The sequence below is a fragment of the Dermacentor albipictus genome, chromosome 6 (genome assembly GCF_038994185.2).
Source record: "Dermacentor albipictus isolate Rhodes 1998 colony chromosome 6, USDA_Dalb.pri_finalv2, whole genome shotgun sequence".
Lineage (NCBI taxonomy): Eukaryota > Metazoa > Arthropoda > Arachnida > Ixodida > Ixodidae > Dermacentor > Dermacentor albipictus.
This window is the reverse complement of record NC_091826.1, coordinates 104,462,602-104,480,062: the sequence shown is the minus strand read 5'-3', so window position 1 is coordinate 104,480,062 and position 17,461 is coordinate 104,462,602. Positions and strand designations below refer to the sequence as shown.

General features: G+C 49.9%; 1 protein-coding gene across 9 annotated transcripts in view; it reads left to right on the top strand.

Moving 5' to 3' along the window:
* The window catches only part of LOC135908656 (salivary peroxidase/catechol oxidase-like), a 131,591-nt gene that overhangs the window by 102,049 nt on the left and 12,081 nt on the right, over nucleotides 1-17,461 (top strand). For all 9 annotated transcript variants that reach the window (XM_070541195.1, XM_070541194.1, XM_070541200.1 and 6 more), the window contains 7 exons: nucleotides 2,134-2,286; nucleotides 3,986-4,087; nucleotides 10,834-10,944; nucleotides 11,312-11,447; nucleotides 12,616-12,819; nucleotides 14,893-15,024; nucleotides 17,011-17,229. In XM_070541195.1, coding sequence (XP_070397296.1) covers nucleotides 2,134-2,286; nucleotides 3,986-4,087; nucleotides 10,834-10,944; nucleotides 11,312-11,447; nucleotides 12,616-12,819; nucleotides 14,893-15,024; nucleotides 17,011-17,229 — 1,057 coding nt within the window. The remainder of the gene's footprint in view (nucleotides 1-2,133; nucleotides 2,287-3,985; nucleotides 4,088-10,833; nucleotides 10,945-11,311; nucleotides 11,448-12,615; nucleotides 12,820-14,892; nucleotides 15,025-17,010; nucleotides 17,230-17,461) is intronic.

Sequence of the window (17,461 nt, the reverse complement as noted above, 5' to 3'; positions counted from 1 at the left end):
CGGGAAAACGGCTGTCATATATTGCCTGCCCGCCAGCGCGATCCTTAAGCGTCGGCCCGCGGAGGATTCCCCAGGGTGCTGTCTATTCAATTAGGGGCTCTCGCGCAGACTCTTTCGGTTACTTCTTTTTTTTTCAGCTTTTCCTTTATCCGGTTAGTTATTTCTTTACAGCCCAAGAGCTCTGTATGGTTCACGTGCCACGTGTGTTGCCGAGTGGATCCGCCGGAGATGACAAAGCGCGCAGTGTAAAGCCTTTTCTGACTCGAGTGAACAGGTAGAGTTTATATATAGTTAGCACTATGTTTACGAGCGGACTGTTTAGGGAGAAACATTTACGTGTTTCCGGGAGAGCGGGGAACTTGTGTTGCCTCCATTGGCTTGGATGCCTTTCTTCAATCCGTGGCTCTCTGCTGGCGAGAGCTGTAATCTCTCTCCCTCTCCTCTCTCTCTATCTCTCTCTCTATCTCTCTCTCTATCTCTCTCTCTATCTCTCTCTCTCTCTCTCTGCATTACCTGTGATATCTGCCTTAGTGCACCCGGAAGGTCCCGGCGTCTGTACATATACTTAAGTGTTGGTGCCGCCGGGACGATGCTTTTGGCCGCACTCGTCATAAGCGCCTTAAGGAGGTCACGTGCCAAAACCTAACAGCCCAGCGAAGACATGCCGACAACAAGGCACGCCGCCGGCAGCATAATTGCACCTTTGGGTTTTTCTTTGTAAATGAATTATAAATTGGTTATGAATGAGCAGTGTATAACAATGAAGTTAAATGAGTAATGTATACAACTGAAGTTATCTTTGTAAAGATGCGGGGCTGGTAGCTGTCTACAGTAGGATACGACTGTTGGGCTAGTTCGTCTTGCATTACATTTGCAGTAGATTAGCGCAGCTTGATAACGGACACACGGTTCCTATAGTAGCACATGTCCTTATCCACTTTGTTCTTTGTGTCCGTCGTGCATTTGCACGAGTTTACCACAATTATAATGATAGTCGTCTAAGTTTCTTATTCTAAACCTTTTAATAGCGCCTAAGCAGACGACACATGTATACTTGGTGGTTAGCGGCTGTGACTTAAGTCGCAGCATCGAGATTTTCCGCAACTACGATCTTCTTTTTTTTTTTGCGGGCAGCCGCCGACGGTGCTTATGGTAGTCGGAATTTCTTAGTCATGCATCCCTTCCGGCGAGCGGTAATGAAGGTGTTTTTATTTTCTTTTTTTTTTCTTGCTCGAGTCCAAGAACTTCGAGCCGTCACCTGAGGCCACCACATCAAGAACTGCCGGACTATTCTTTACTAAAGTTTCTTCTTCTTCTTCTTGTTCTTTATTCAGTTTTCGGGTCAGAAACGTCTACTCTTGTGAGCCTTTCCTGACGCCCATGCACTCGTTTTTCAAGCCTAAAATTTTCCACTTAGGCTCCCACGTATCTACACTATACCTGGATCTAGGTTTTTCTATACGTGAAGAGACCATGCTCTACCGTCTGTGGCTAGGCCTTGCCTTTACGAACTCATATGCTTTCCTCATTGGAATGGCCAACAGCCCCACGTGCGACACATGTAACATCGACGAGACGCTCGCACATATTATCTGTGTCTGCCCGCGATATAGTGCTCAGAGACAAGTGATGTGCACAGTACTTGCTGGACCAGTTGGACAATCGTTCACTATCAGAACTAAAAGTTTTAGGCCAATGCTCCGAAAGAACATCCGCGTTGAAGGCCTTACTCGCGTTATGAAGGTTCCTGCGGTCCACGGGGCTTCGCGACAGACTCGAATGGCGCCCCCTCCCGCTCTGTAGTTTACGCGCTTTGTTCGTGCTCGTCTCTATTTCTCTCTAGCTCCCCCTTCCACTCTGTTTCTCTCTTTATCCCCCTTAAGTCTTCCCCCTGTGCAGGGCAGCCAACCGGAACTACCTCTGGTTAACGTCCCTGCCTTTCTCTGCATTATCTTATCTCTCTCTCTCTATCTATACGCCACTTGAAATTTTGTTGCAGTTGGTCTTTAAATGCGGGGGGGATTGCCAAAGCTGTTCGGCGTTCGGTGGCATGCCTGTGCGAAGTCCCTCGTTGACGGACAGCGCTGTCGTTGCACGCTGAATCAGCGCGCCCGCGCGTTTCTCTGCCCGCAGACCCGAACAACCCGATTGACTGCTGCAGCCCCGACCGGTGGGTGCTGCCCGAGTGCTACTCCATCGCGGTGCCTGCGGGCGACCCCTTCTTCGGGCCGCTGGGGCAGACGTGCCTCAACCTGCCGCGCTCGGCGCCCTGCTCCTGCCAGCTGGGTGAGCACTCGGCCGCTGCGCTTGCGCCCGCACCAAATGAGTCCTCGCGTCTTGACCGAGGTCGACGGCCGCGGTGACGCTTTCGAATATCCGTTTCTGCCGCGCGCAGTCCAGGAGTGAAACCGGCTCGATCCACGGATTGCCAATTGTGTGTGTCACTATAACCACCTTTACCGGTACATATGATGGAGGATGTAATTGATAAAGAGCCACCACCAGCTTAATTTTCTTCCTAATATTGCTTGACGACTACATTGTATTGTGTAGATAGTTTGTAGAGAAAGAGTGTCGGTTCTGTGGGTCCTACTTCTATTCCCAGATAGTGTACTGTTACTGAACTACACTAGCATAGACATTGTATTAGCTGCCTGATTATTTCTCGTTATCGTTGTGAAGAGCATTCTTTTAACATTGACCGTGGCTTGTATAAGTAGTACTGTCCACATGCCTTGGTATCAAGTGAGACTGCTACCATTGAAAATAAAATAAAATAAATAAGTAAAGTGCACGCCGCTGGCACTCAGGTGGTGTGGAGCTGTGAACGCACTCTCGATGATCAGTGTTAATAATAATAATAATAATAGAGCAAATGACCGCTATTCGGTGCCAGCAGTTTCACCTGTGTGTTTGTATTATTCCCAATACTTTTCTTATGCCCGTGATTGACAAAATCTCCACTCGGACCCCCTTGGACGTGTGGACGTTACTGGGACTTCAAATCGCGTTTGGCTAGTTAATCGTTGGTTAATCCTCAGATCACCCTCCTTTAAAGCGTGCGTTGCAAGCGCGGAATCCAAGCAGCGCCAGTAATGCAGTCACGTCGATTCAAAGCCAAATCCATTAAAAAATAAATAAATAAAACCCTAGGCTACCATCTCCAAGTATGTTTAACGACATCGCGTTGGATACAAATATTCGAAAGACATTGGATATACATAATCGATCAGCACTTGACATTGTTTTCTGCAAAAAAGCCTTCCCGCGGCACATTTAAGTGGATCTAAGCAGAGCGCCACTGTATTTCTTGGAAAACTTCGGGAAAGGTTCTTTCGAATTCTTTTCATCAAGGAGAGAACTTCTCAACCACCCGAGAGCAGCACGCAGCTACAATGGAAAGGCTTCTCAGAAAGGAAACTTCTTGCTGGCGGTGGTGCCGAACCCGAGACCAAGGCCTTTCCGGGGCTAGCAGATGGCAGAATGAAGCCAAAGTAATCCACAAATGAAATCCCACACAGGGACGCCGATCAGTTCTGCTGAAATCCTAAAGATGGCGGAAGTTCCGTGAAAAAGCAAAAAAGAGTTGTCTGTTTTCTGTTTGTTTGTTTTTTTAATCTTTCAACCTGCCAAACATCTCTCACATAAAAAAAATCAACTTGTTCAGCGTTATAGCTATAGCCGTGTCGTGCGCATTCGTACAAAAAAGAAACATTTGTTGAGTAAAATAATCAGTATGGCAATTAACTAACTAGTAATTCGTTTTGTCAACTGCGCACAACTGAAGGCTCGATCCTTAATTTCAAAAAACCGCAGTATTCGGCCTAATTGCTCCATATTTCCCAAGCCTGAGTGAGAATATGGAAAAAGAAAAATGAGCGTATCAAAAAAAAGCAATTCATCGGGCATAACGGGTCTTTAAATGCCCTATTCGTGATGTCGCTGTGTTTAACGCCTACAATGCAACGGCCTTCCCGCTCGGCAGGTCCTCGCGAGCAGCAGGACTCGCTGACGTCATACCTGGATGCATCGCACATCTACGGCAGCAGCGACGACGACACCAACCGGCTCCGACAGTTTCAGTCCGGTAAGTGCCTGTTTACGTCACTCGCGACCATCAGTCCATATAGCTGAGCTCGTAACAGCAGCGCGCTTAAGAGACGGAAAGAGAAGCGGCTGAACCCTCTCAGGTGCCGCGTGCACAACCTCGCACGCCACAGTAGCGCATCAAAAGCACTGACGCAAATAACGACGTTTAAAATGCGTCGCGTAGATGTTGACGATGAGCAAAACAAGAGCTAGGTGAAAGCACGAGCCAACGTTTCGACAAGTGGACTCGTTTTAGTGGACTTGACTTCTTCAAGGCAAGTCCACTTGTCGAAACGTTGGCTCCTGCTTTCACTTTGCTCTCGTTTTGCTCATCGTCTTGAATTTCCATCTCCCGCCCTCCCCGTGTTTTTCATGTAGATCTTGAAACACTTCCGACTTTACCTGCGCTGCGAGGGTAAGTAATACGAGTGACGTGTTTTGGTAAAACCAGTTGGAACGTAAACGGCTGGGTGTTCGCTCTAACTGTCGGCATGTAGTCATGTAGCGGGTTCACTTTTTCACTGCGTTTTTTTTTCGCAATGTTTCACAATAGGCATCTTTTCCAAGTGACTATAGATAAGTGCCTTTCGCGTATCGTAGACGTGAACCAGTTGATGTTCTCATACCTGACCGTCACTGTAAAGAGTCCTCGCATGAAGTCCACATTCTGTACACGTGACAAAACTCACTGCAGGATTGAAAATTCTTAATCTGCTCTGGCAGCTGTACCCTTATCGTAATCCCAAAGGTACAGGAAATGTTGGAAACTAAATTTCCAATGCGCAGAAATAACTGGCGCCTGAGGGACCGAGCATCACGCTTGCTAATTTAATTGGTAAGCGAACGTTTACTGCAAGTATGCGGCCGATGAAGCTACGAACCTTGCTTTTTGTGGAGTTGCGCTACACTTTGCTGTCTCAATCAATGCTTCGCCTTTCGTGCGAAACCACGACTTCTTCAAGCTTGACGCATGACGACGGCTCAGTGAGCACGATGACGTGACGAAGGAATGACGTTGACGAAACGATGAGGGCAGTATCGCGACGACTTCGTGAGGATAACGGGATGCCGACGATTGTACGACGAAGCTAGGACGACGACAATAGAACGACCACGTCGACATGACGAGGGCTGTCTGATGACAACGCAACGAAGACGTTGGCCAGACAACAGCGGCGTAATCGCGGCTGAATGATGACACCACAATTACGATAAAACGACCGCGAAGGAATGACATCGAGGTAACGACGAAACGGTTTATGAGGACAAGACGACTGTATTTATTTATTTTTTTTACCCTCAGATTTGCACATTACAGAGGGTAGGGGCATACCACAGACGAAAATTGAAAAAAAACAGTTGATACAATCACAATAAGAAGCATGAACAATCACCAGCTTAATACAAAAATGAACTGAAACAGTCGCATCCAAGATAAAGCAAAGTAATTTGAAAATCTAAAACTAAAACAACAATAAGCGAGAAACAGAAGGACAAATTCAATGCAAACAATTAAGCAATATTAAGCATGTTATTCAAGAAATCCTGAAAGCGCGCTGTATCCGTGATAGCTGTAGCTGCTCGTGGCAGTTGATTCCATTCGGAGGTGGTTCTAGGTAAAAAGAGAGAGAGATGCAAATGAAAGGAAGGCAGGGAGGTTAACCAGACTTAAAACGTCCGGTTTGCTACCCTGCACTAGGGGAAGGGAAAGGGGAAATAAAGACGGAAAGAAGAGCGTGACAAAAATGAAAGCATGAGAAAAAAAATATGAGAAGGGACGAAATGGGGTCATTAGAGTCTTTCTAATAGGCCACTGTCACGTAGAAAAGTCAACAGAGCCTTGACCGACTTTTGCTGCGACGACAGTTCACGTCGGCATTCCAAAACTGACTGTTCTGAAAGCGGCCTGTCGTCAAGGCGCGCCAACGCGGTCGCTAGTGACAGCCGGTGTGCGCTGTATCGAGGACAGTGGCAAAGCACGTGTTCGATAGTCTCTTCGCCGCCGCAGTGTCTGCAAGCCGCGCTGTCATCCGTACCGACTCGGAAGGCGAAGGATCTTGTATAGGCGACACCAAGCCACAGTCGGCAAAGTACGGCTGTTTCGAGTCGAGAGAGTCCAGGCGGGGGTCGAAGTCGAAGGGATGGGTCCAGTCGGTGTAGACGTGTATGCTTTAAGCTGGGTGTGTTCCATAAAGTTTTGATGGCTTCATTAGCAAGCACACGAATTTTCGTTGCAGCGTCTGTTCTTGAGAATGGAATGGAGTCTTGTAAGCCCTCCTCGTGTGCAGATCGTGCTGCTGCGTCGGCAAGTTCATTGCCCATTATGCCACAGTGGCTTGGAATCCACTGCAACGTGATGTCGTGTCCTTGCTCGACGAGGTGGTGAAGCAGCAGTCTGATTTCCATAACTAGTTGTTCGTGGGGTCCTCGGCGTAGGGCAGAAACCAAACAATGAAGAGCAGCCTTGGAGTCAGTGAACACGCTCCATTTCCTGGGTAGTTCTTCAGAAATTACACGAAGTGCACAACGAATAGCAGCAAGCTCCGCGGCAGTCGATGTAGTCTGGTGAGATAGTCGAATCTTAATTGTGGAAGGTTTTGCAGGAAAGATCACCGATCCTACAGACCCATTCACCGTGGTTGAAGCGTCAGTATAAAGATGATGATGCTCGTTGTAAGTCTCATACAGCAAGAGCAGTGAAAGCTGCTTGAGTGCTGGAGACGAGAGTTGGGCCTTTGTTCGTATTCCTGGTACCATTAGTCGAACATTTGCTCGAGCCAAGCACCATGGTGGAAACGGAACTTTCGCTGGAGCTGTATAACCTGATGGAAGGTATGCACGATAAGGCAGGACTGTTTCGCAAAAGGAAGCACGTGGTCGATCCACTGGCAGTGAGGCTAGATGATGGGCAGGGGCTCGAGCAAGGTGTCTTACGTGTGCTCTGAGCGCTTCCATGACTATATGGGTCTTGGCTGGGAAATCGTGTGCAATGGCAATTGTTTCAGCCGTTGACGAACACCGCGGCAATCCAAGACACACTCTAAGTGCCTGGGCCTGGACGCTTTCGAGTGTGCGGATATTACTTCTGCAGGTGTTGGTCAGCACAGGCAAGCTGTATCGCAAGTACCCAAGAAAGAGCGTCCTGTACAGCTGCATCATTGCATGTACTGAAGTACCCCAGACATTTCCTCCAAGAAACTTAAACACATTAGAGATATCTGTCAGGCGCTTCTTTAGGTAGGCCACATGAGGACTCCAGCAGAGGTCACGATCAATTATTACGCCTAAGAATCGGTGCGTCCTGACATAAGGTATGCTTTGACCGTCGATAGAGACATCGTATGATCTCATTGGCTTTCGGCTAAACGCGACCAATGCGCATTTTTCTGGCGAGATCTTGAGGCCTTGTTCATTTAAGTATGCCGATGTTGACGTGGCAGCTTTTTGAAGCCTGGCGCGTACTTGCGGCCGTGTCACACCAGATGCCCAGACGCAGATGTCATCGGCATACATTGATACTTTAACTGTGCTCGGAAGTCGTTCCACGAGACCAATGAGTACAAGGTTGAAAAGTGTGGGACTCAAGACACCGCCTTGTGGAACTCCATGGTGCGTATAGTATTGCGAGGTTGGGCCAGCTTCAGTGTTAAGAAAGAGAGACCGCCTATGTAAATAACTGCGAGTCCAACGATATAATGGACCGCCTAGGCCCACCGATTCCAATGCTTCAAGTATGGCGTCATGAAGAACGTTGTCGTAGGCTCCCTTTATGTCTAAGAACATTGCGGCAGATAACCTCTTACACGTCTTTTGGTGTTGAACATAGGTTACCAGATCGATAACGTTGTCGATAGAACATCGGTGACGTCGAAAACCAGCCATGGCGTCCGGGTAGATTTCGTAGTGTTCAAGGTACCACTCAAGTCTGGCGAGGATCATTCGCTCCATTACCTTCCCAACGCAACTTGCCAGCGCAATTGGTCGGTATGAAGTAATCTCTAAGGGAGACTTGCCAGGATTAAGAAGCGGTACCAGGCGGCTGATCTTCCAATCTTGGGGAACGTTGCCCTACTGCCACGACTCGTTATAGATATTAAGGAGTGTTCTTCGTGCCCGTTCACCAAGGTGACATAGCATGCGGTAAGATATGCCATCCGGACCAGGCGACGACGACCGATTACATAGGGCGAGCGCCGCGTCAAGCTCTTGCGTCGTGAAAAGCAGATCCATGCGTGAATCTCGTGAATCTGGAATACGGTTCAATGTAAGCGAAGCTGTACGAGTTGGCTGGCCCGCAACCATAGCACAGAAGTCTTCCGCCACATCAATGTCTTGTCGGCGCTGGAATAGTGCTAGGGCCTTAAACGGGAAACGCTGCTCCGGAACAGAACGTAGACCACGCACAGTTCTCCATATTTGAGATAGCGGTTTGCGGGGATCTAGCGACGCACAAAATTTCGACCACCGCTGAGCCTCTAGTTTGTCCATGCGGCGTTGTATCTTCTTTTGCATTCGCCTGGCTGTTCTTAGATCCTGAATTGACTTAGTGCGTCGATATCTTCTTTCGGCACGACGGCGAATCGCACGAAGCCGCTCCAATTCCAGGTCGAATTCAGAATACCTTGGAGAACACGTGAGTGTGCGCGTGGCTGTCTGTGCCGTTTCCTTGATAGCTTGTTGAAGTCCACAAGAGAGGCCTTTTTGACAAGCGTCCTCAATGTGGGATTTAAAGACAGTCCAATCTATTCTTCGTATCGTGGTGGACGTATACGTGTTAGACATTCCCGTGATCTTGAGGTAAGTGGGGATGTGGTCACTTCCGTGCGTTTCAATGTCTAAAAACCACTTAACATGTGTGGCGAGGCGGTGGGAGACGAAAGTCAAATCGAGGCAGCTGCTATACGTTATTCCCCGCAGAAATGTTGGACTCGCGTCATTCAGCAGGTAGAGACCGTTGTTGGAAGCCAAGGAAGCTAGTCGTCTTCCCGTCGCGTTAACCTTAGAGCTTCCCCAAATGGTATGGTGTGCATTGAAGTCCCCGGTGATAATCCATGGACCAAGTTGTGTTTTTAAGATGTCTTCGAGCCTTTTGGTGTCAAATCGGCTTGATGGAGACAGATACACCCCCAAGAGTGCAAAGGTGACATTCCTATTTTTAACAGTCATGCACACATACTGATTGTCGTCATGAGGTTGCACCGGTTGGACGACGTAAGTAAGTTCACGGCGAATAAACACGACGACCTTGCTGCTTTTGATGTCGCTTGATGAGAATGTTGTCTCGTAGCCGGATAGTCTTATTGGATGGGATAATCTTGGTTCACAGATGACAATGATTGGAAAGCGGTTAGTGAGAACAAATTGACGAAAATCGGCGATGCGAGATCTTAGACCTCTCGCGTTCCACTGAAGGATCGACGCTTCTCTGACCTCCTTACGAAATGACTGGTGATTGTCAGTCATGGCTTCACTCAAGGCTTGCTAGGACGGGGCTCAGCGCGTCGAGCACTTGTAGCCCACTTCGAGCAGATGGAGTGTCAATGCTTGTCAGCATGGCCCTGATGACATTCACAATAGATCGCAGCACCGGGATCATTTGGCAGTCGACTGTTGAAGCCTCACCAACAGAAGCGGGCTTCGATGGGAGCGTCAAGCGTGGAGGCTCCTCAGAGGACTGATAGCTTGCAAGCGTCGGCCACTCTTCCACGGGGGCAGCGTTTCCCGTCTGAGGTCTCCTTGTGCTCTCGGGCATTCTATTTGAGGATGATGGCGTTGGCACAAGCGGCGCACGAACTCCACCCTGTCTTGAGCGTTTTCGTCGATGACGACGTCGACGCCGGATCTTTTCTGAGGCTTCTCTATGGGTTGAGTTATCCCTGACCATTTGCTTCAGAACTTCGAACTCTTTTTTGAGTCTTGGGCATTCTTTAGACGTCGCTTCATGGGTGCCTTTACAGTTGCCACACCTAAAGTTTGTTGCACGGCAGACATCTACAGTGTGTGACTCCGCGCACCGGGGGCACATTGGGGAGTTTGCGCAGGCGCCCTTAACATGCCCGATCTTGAAGCACTTGTGGCATTGAAGCGGCTTTGGGACAAACCGCCGTACGACATGTCGGAAGTGACCGACCTTTACGTGTGAAGGGATGGAATCCCCCTTGAACACAATCTAGGTAAAAATGCATGTGAATAGGTTACAGTTCTACAACGAGGGACATCAACTTTTTGGAGGTGGTCAATTCGAGATGAAATGAAAGGAGGGGATTTAATGAACTGATTGCGTAGATGATTGTTGATAGCTGACGACGGCGCAATGAAAACTTGGCACGACAACGGCACGAAGGCAATGGGACGACGGCGATGGTATGTCGACGATGGCGGGACCATAACGGCATGACGAGAATTGTCGTACCGTCGACATTTTAGTTTATTCGTTTCAAACAAAAGTAACACCGACTTCTGAAACATTCGTAAGCAAAAGAAACAAAGACTTACGACATTTTTACTGTTTCTCTGGGTTAAGGACAAATTTAGAAAACACGTGCGATTGGTACATTTGGTTAAGTGCGGGGATAGCCTGATTCCGGCACTGTTGGTTAAACCTAATAGTTACGTAAAGCGCCGCTATAGTGTACCAGATTAATTACGACAGTATCCGCCTCGGATATCTTGCACGCTGTACTGCACACGTTCGCAGACGCCTCGCCGTAATTTGAAACCACGCTCCTTTGCCTTCTCCCAAAGGTCTCCTGCGTGCGCAGTCACTGGAGGGCGAGGAGCTCCTTCCCCAGAGCTTCTTCCCAGCCGAGGATCGGTGCAGCAACTTGGAGACCGGCGAGATCTGCTTCCGAGGCGGTAAGCGGTGCGACTCGCGGTCAATCCCGCCTGACTGGGTGAGCCCCACAGAGTCGTGGTAACAGTGACGCCATCGAGGCCTTCTTGCGGATACATCGCAATTTCGATAAAAAAATATATATTGCCGAGACAAGTGTTCCGTGACATAGCTCACTCATACGTGTATACAATACAGCTTGACTTGGTATACCCAACCAAAACAAGGCGGAGACGCGGGTAAGGCAGCCACGTGTCTTTTGTATGCATGGTTGTACTCTACAGTTCTCGTCTTGCTTCGCGCCCTTTCACGAACTCGTTACTACTACCGATTGGTGACCCTTTTCAAGGAGCGAGCTGGTGCTCACTGCGCGACTACGCGCATGCGCAGGTGACGAGCGCGTCAACGAGCATCCGGCGCTGACGAGCATGCACACGGTGTGGCTTCGGCAGCACAACCGCGTCGCCCGCCGCCTGCAGCAGCTCAACACGCACTGGGACGACGAGAGACTCTTCCAGGAGACACGGTAGGCGCGCGCATGGGCGCTTACTGCATGCTCGCTATCTGCAAGTTTTATTGAAGTTATTCGCTATCTGCCACGTGACGGCAATGGCCGAATGCCATACGCGGCGCCCGCCCACGCCGTGCAGTGCAGCGAGGCCTAGGGCCAGTATCAGCCAATCAGCAATGAGAACCAGCGGCGTGTCCGACAGAGGGGGGCTCTCGTCCATTGTGCGCTGTGACGCTTCCGCTCAATCAGCGATGCACGAAGGGCGATCACATGCGGACAGTTCGCCTGGTTCACGCTCTGGCTGGCTGATGCTTCGCCTCGCGCTAGACTGGGCGGCCGGTGGAGCCGTTTCATGTTTTTTTTTTCTAGCTTTCGTGCGTAGCTCTCGCCCACCTGGACGATAGCAGATCGCAAATCTACACATACTCTAGATCGGCGGTTAAGGCCTTTGCTTCTGGCTCCATTTCCGTCGAAGCCTCTAAAATTATCGGCAATGAGATCATCTCCCCTCATACCATTACTTGGTTTCCGGCACATCTCGATTCTCAGCTAGATTGCCCTCACCAACCTCAATGGTACTGCTCACTCTCGGGCGCGCGCTCTAACCCTCCCCGCGGGGGAGGACGCAGGTCTGCAGGGCGGGTACGGGAAATTTAAAGACATTTTATTCACTTTCAACGAAGTCACCAAGCACTACCAAATGGGCACGCGGGCTTTTCCGCCCCCGCGCGGTAAACTCTCCAGGTATCAGACAATCGCACTCAGAATGTTGCAGACTAGGGCATATCCCGGTTTAGCTTTCCTCAGCATTATTGCTCCGGACGCCTTCGAGTCTACCTGCCCGGTCTGCGGGTCGGTTAGCAGCTTGAATCACATGCTCTGGCGGCGCCCCTTGTTACGGGGGCCCAATTAGGTCACCGAGGAGGAGGGGAGCTTTGCCATCGAGAGTTCCGAGCTTCCCCCACAGCTCAGGGGTGTCCAGAGAGCCCGTGATGCGGCGGTGAGGATAGGCCTCCCCGTCCCTACGTGAGGGCGGCCCGCGGCGCCGCTCTAACAGCGGCGCTTTCGGGACCTCAATAATGTTCTTTGGCTGTGTGTCGTGTTGACAGCCGTCAACGAAGACACAAAAAGACAAGGACAGTTCGGTCGTCGACGCACTGACGCGCGCGCGCGCTTCGTGCAGGCGCATCGTGGTGGCGCAGTGGCAGCACATCATCTACTCCGAGTGGCTGCCGCCCATCCTGGGACCCGACGCGATGGTGCGCTACCAGCTGGTGCCCACGGGCCGCAGCCACTACGCGCCCGACGTGGACGCCACCGTCCTCAACGAGTTCGCCGCGGCCGCCTTCCGCTTGGGCCACACGCTCATCGACGGCGTCTTCCAGAGGTGAGCGCGCCCGACTCCCGCGGCGTGTCATTGGGGCCAACCGGTGTGGGAGGGTTGGATTCGTACTGGGGGCTTGTTCAATGCGAAGCGTTGTTTGCCTCATCGGTGCATTGCGGTAGTTGTGTAGGTATATGTTCCTGTCTCGCATCGCTTTCATAAGAAGAAAATAATGTGTGACCGATGGTCGAATCAAACCTCTGCCGTCGACCGCAGCAGCCAGGTACTTCAACCCCTAAGCCACGATCGTACGCACACTCCTCTTGTTCCAACGGCAGCAAGCTCTTTGAAGCACTAAGCGCGTGTGTCACGTACCGCTTACTCGTCTTCTTTCCCTGTGGCAGCTCACGCTTTGAGGCGCCGTGTTTGATTACGATATCTCGGGGACCAGCCCACTTTGCCCCACACTTTCGTCGTAGCAGCAGAAACTGTGCGACGTTGTAGCAACTTCATTATCCCACAATTACGGTTTAACATTTCATCGCTGCAGTGAAAATACCATCGTCGTTTTAACATACACCACATGGCATATATAGTCATAGGCATGCACGAATGTATAACACGTAGTTGCTGATGAAACAATAATCCGTGTTCTGCGATCTGCAATGAGTACAGAGTCTAGATGCCAGAGGCCTGATAGCTTCGTGTGAGCTGCGTTCTTGCCGCTTAGTTCGCGATGAAGCGAGAGGCAGCATGAAGGTCAATTCGCTCGCTGCTGTTGCCGCTCTTCCTCACGCCAGCGTTTTGACAGCGAGTGTCCGTGCTCGTGGAGTTAGAGGTGTTTATGTTTGCCTGTGCGAGCGTGACACCATGCTTGTTCATTTATTTAGTAAGCGAATGTTTACGAGTTTATAGGGCCGATAAAACTACTATCCTTACTTCGTATAGTTGGCTATACTAAAGTGCTATCGCAATCTATATGTTTCGCCTTTCGGGGAGACTGTGACTTTTTAAACCGTATATTAGAAATTTCCTGTTACAATGCGTAAATTACAATATATGCCATAAAGCACTGAGTAAATTAATGGAATTTTGTTGACTAGTCGATTATGCATTTAGATTTCTCGTGACAATAGCGCCCGCCTCTACAAGTAATCCAACTTAAGGGCTATCGCGCTATCTGCCACAAAATATCTTTAAGGATCTTGAATTAATGCACTTCCTTTGGCGATGGGATCAAGACGTAATGCGAGAGGCAAGGTTCTAGCTGATGTTGCAGAAGTCTCGGCGTGCTTTTTAGCCGCTACGATAGACTGGATCTCTTGCAACTACTGCTCCAGAAGGGCAATGTAAACGGCAGACGGAGGCATCAGTACAGCACCTGAGATTGCTATAACCTGCGTGGCACGCGCTTCAACGCAAGAAGAAAGCTTCAACGCGTACCTTGCGGGTATGCAAACCGGCAAGTGAAGTTCGCGCTTGCATATCGACAGCAATCCCCATTGTTCGAATACCTAGTGCCCTTTCATTTTTTCGCTGGGCTCCCTTGTACGGGCACGCCTTGGTCGAATGCGAGTGGAGTTGGCAGCACACGAGCCTAAAGGTTGACAGCGGTGCGCTGCTACACGGAGTGCGTCCGTGCCCTCCGGCGTAGTTTACTGGGCCGAGGCAATCTGCTTTTGACAGCATAGCGCTTCATTGTCATGCCAGCGCTGCTGTTGCGCAGCCTACCGTGCAGCCAAGACTGCAGCAAGCGACACGGGATACCGGCAGTAAGGTGCGCTCCTCGATTGGCTCCTTGGTCGATTCTGAGGCCCATCAGCTGGCGTGTACGTCTCTGTCCTGCTTGACCGTAGGCAGCCGTTACAGCCAATCGTAGAGCGGGAAGGAGTCTGCAGGTGGCCCGATAGCAACACATGTTCCGAGCGAATCGCCTCCAGTCCACTGAGTCCAGACGCACTTCTGGGTTGCATCATTCCGTGTACTTTGGCGAAGTGTGCTAGTGCCGATTTTTGCTGACGTCACATCGTCAACGAACGATCGTGCTAACTTTGATTGGCTCGCAACTTTTCGGACCCGCGAACGCGCATCAACTCGGCGCTTTTTCTCCTCTCATGGTTGTGTCTGTGCGCGCAGGATCGACATTGAAGGCCAGCGCAGTCCGTTCGAACTGCAGGACTTCTACTTCTTCCCCTTCTACTTGTACCACGGAGACACGGACAACGTCATCAGGGGCCTGCTTCGGCAGCCGGGACAGCACTACGACAGGTGAGAGCGGGCCTTTGCTGTTGCGGTTTGATTCAGAACGAAATTTCTGATTTCAGTTAGCATTCTTGGGATATTGTCACGTAGTAGTGACGTTGAAAAAAAAAAAGACAGCAGCAGCAAAACCGCGAATAACTTTTTATTGGGCGAACCTGTGCCCACAAAAGCAAAAAACACTCGAAGCACTGCGATAGCGGCGAACACAGTCGGAGATCGTGGAAAATGTGATCCCCGGATCAAGCGCTCTGGCTTTTATACATGAGTGATCGTAGATTCTAGAGTAATCGTTGGTGCTAGCGTGCTAGCGTGCTAGCGTAAAGAATTCGCGTCACGCATACAATCAAATTACACAAGGTGCATTCACAACAGACAACGGATAGAACCATCGATAAAATTCGAAAGACTTCCGATACATGCAGGCGCGTCCTGCAGTGAGCGATAGCGCTTACCATTTGTTAGCCGGTGAAAAGCGGTTTCCCGAGAAAGATAAACAAGTACACGTGTCAATATCTCCACGAACTTTCTGGTATATGTGTCCGTGCCGATCTAACCTCTTTCCCACCAATTTGGGTCACTATAGACCTACTCGGGATGGGCCAACGTTCCAACTTTCGTATTTATTTTTTCGACTGAAAAACATAAATAAGCCAGATTTCCTTTTTATTAATGCCTGACAGGTCGGTTGGACATGCTTCTCTGTTCTCTTCTGTATCATTGCCATAAATATAAACACGGATTTTTTTTTTTTGTCATGATTCTCGTGGTGTTGTTGCCCCTCACCATTCATAGTACCTCTATCTGTACCGATATTTATGTTAGCCAGGCAACTACTGCACATTTTTGTTGTAAATCACCGCACGATAGGACTAAAAAAAATTGGGGAACTTTGCTGCACGTACAAACTGGCGGCTCCTGATATTGACGCTGTCGGTCGTCGCTAGCCTCAGGAAACATGCTTGAAGATCTGCTAAGCTATACCGTTTGAGGTACGCACTGACTTCAATGTTCCCAAAACGAGCGGGGAATACAGTGGTGCTCTCATTAAATCGGCCGAGAATCAGGCACTTGAAAAACTGCCACACGGAGAATCAGCATATATTTCGGCACCTTTCGAGGACCGACATGTTGAAACTTGATTTCGTCGCAAAAGTTTTGCACGTGAACATGCATTAGGAATTGGCTGGCTTTTCATTTGCCTATTGCGTTAAGTTCGTGAAAGGTGAGTCGGTGAATAGCAAATATCTGATAAGGCCATCAGCGATTATCGCGTCATGCTGGACGCCCGCCACCTGAAACAAGCTTCCTTTTTTTTTTTGTACAAAATTCCCCTCAGGGATTTCTTTTTTTTTTCTTTTCGTGTATAAATATATGCAAAGGTGGACCTCTGTAGAGCCAGCTATTTTGAAATCGCAAATGCCCTTCTGAGGCAAGAATAAAGAAGGAAAAGAAAGCGAGAAGAAAATGCCAAGAAGCAGTGCGCACGTGAACACCAGTGACAAATGCAGAAATAATGTCTGTGATGCCACTAATAGCGGCAGCATACTCCAGTAACTGCGACAGTCACACATCACGCAGGCAGGGGGGGGGGGGGGGGGCAGTGTCAGGAGGGGGGGCGAAGCTCCACAGAAATCCTTTTGTGTATACATGTATGCAGCCAGTTGCACAATTACTTCATCCCGGAAAGGACATCACGGCTGCGACATTCATGGACCTTGTTAATCTTCGCGGAAGCACCCGGTACACATCCTGAAACTTTCAGAACAGCAGGCTGTGACCTTCGGCATTCATTAGTGTTTATTACACTGGTCAGTTCAACGCTATACGCTGGCGTTTTCGCGTGTCACCTATGTGGACGAAGAAAACCGCGTGCTCAATGCGGCTTCGGTCGCCCTGTAGAAGGCGATAAGTGGCAGACCAGGGACGCGACCTGGCGACCCACAATTGGTCCTGCTCGGCGCTCACGAATGCCTCACTCGCACGTGCATGCAGCTTCATCACGGAGGGCGTCACCCACCACCTGTACCGGCTTCGCAACGACTCGTACGGTCTGGACCTGATCGCGCTCAACCTGCAGCGGGGACGCGAGCACGGTCTGCGGCCGTACGTGGACTACCTGCAGTACTGCACGGGCTACCGGGCCACCACCTTCGAGGACCTGCTCCAGTACACGCCCGCGCACGTCGTGCAGCTGTACAGCACGCTCTACGAGTGAGTGGTCCGCGCCACGTACGTTGGACAGTACACGAACGCTGGTCCGGTGTTCAGTGGATAGCGACCATATTAAGTAACTCGCGTACATGTGGGGGGCGAGGTCGGCATAAAACGAATACCATCTACCTATATATATATATGCTTCTACAGATTGGCCTGGCTATATGTGTCAACGCATCAGCATACCTATATATACTGTCAATATGCTATTTTTGTCTCTGCTACCTGT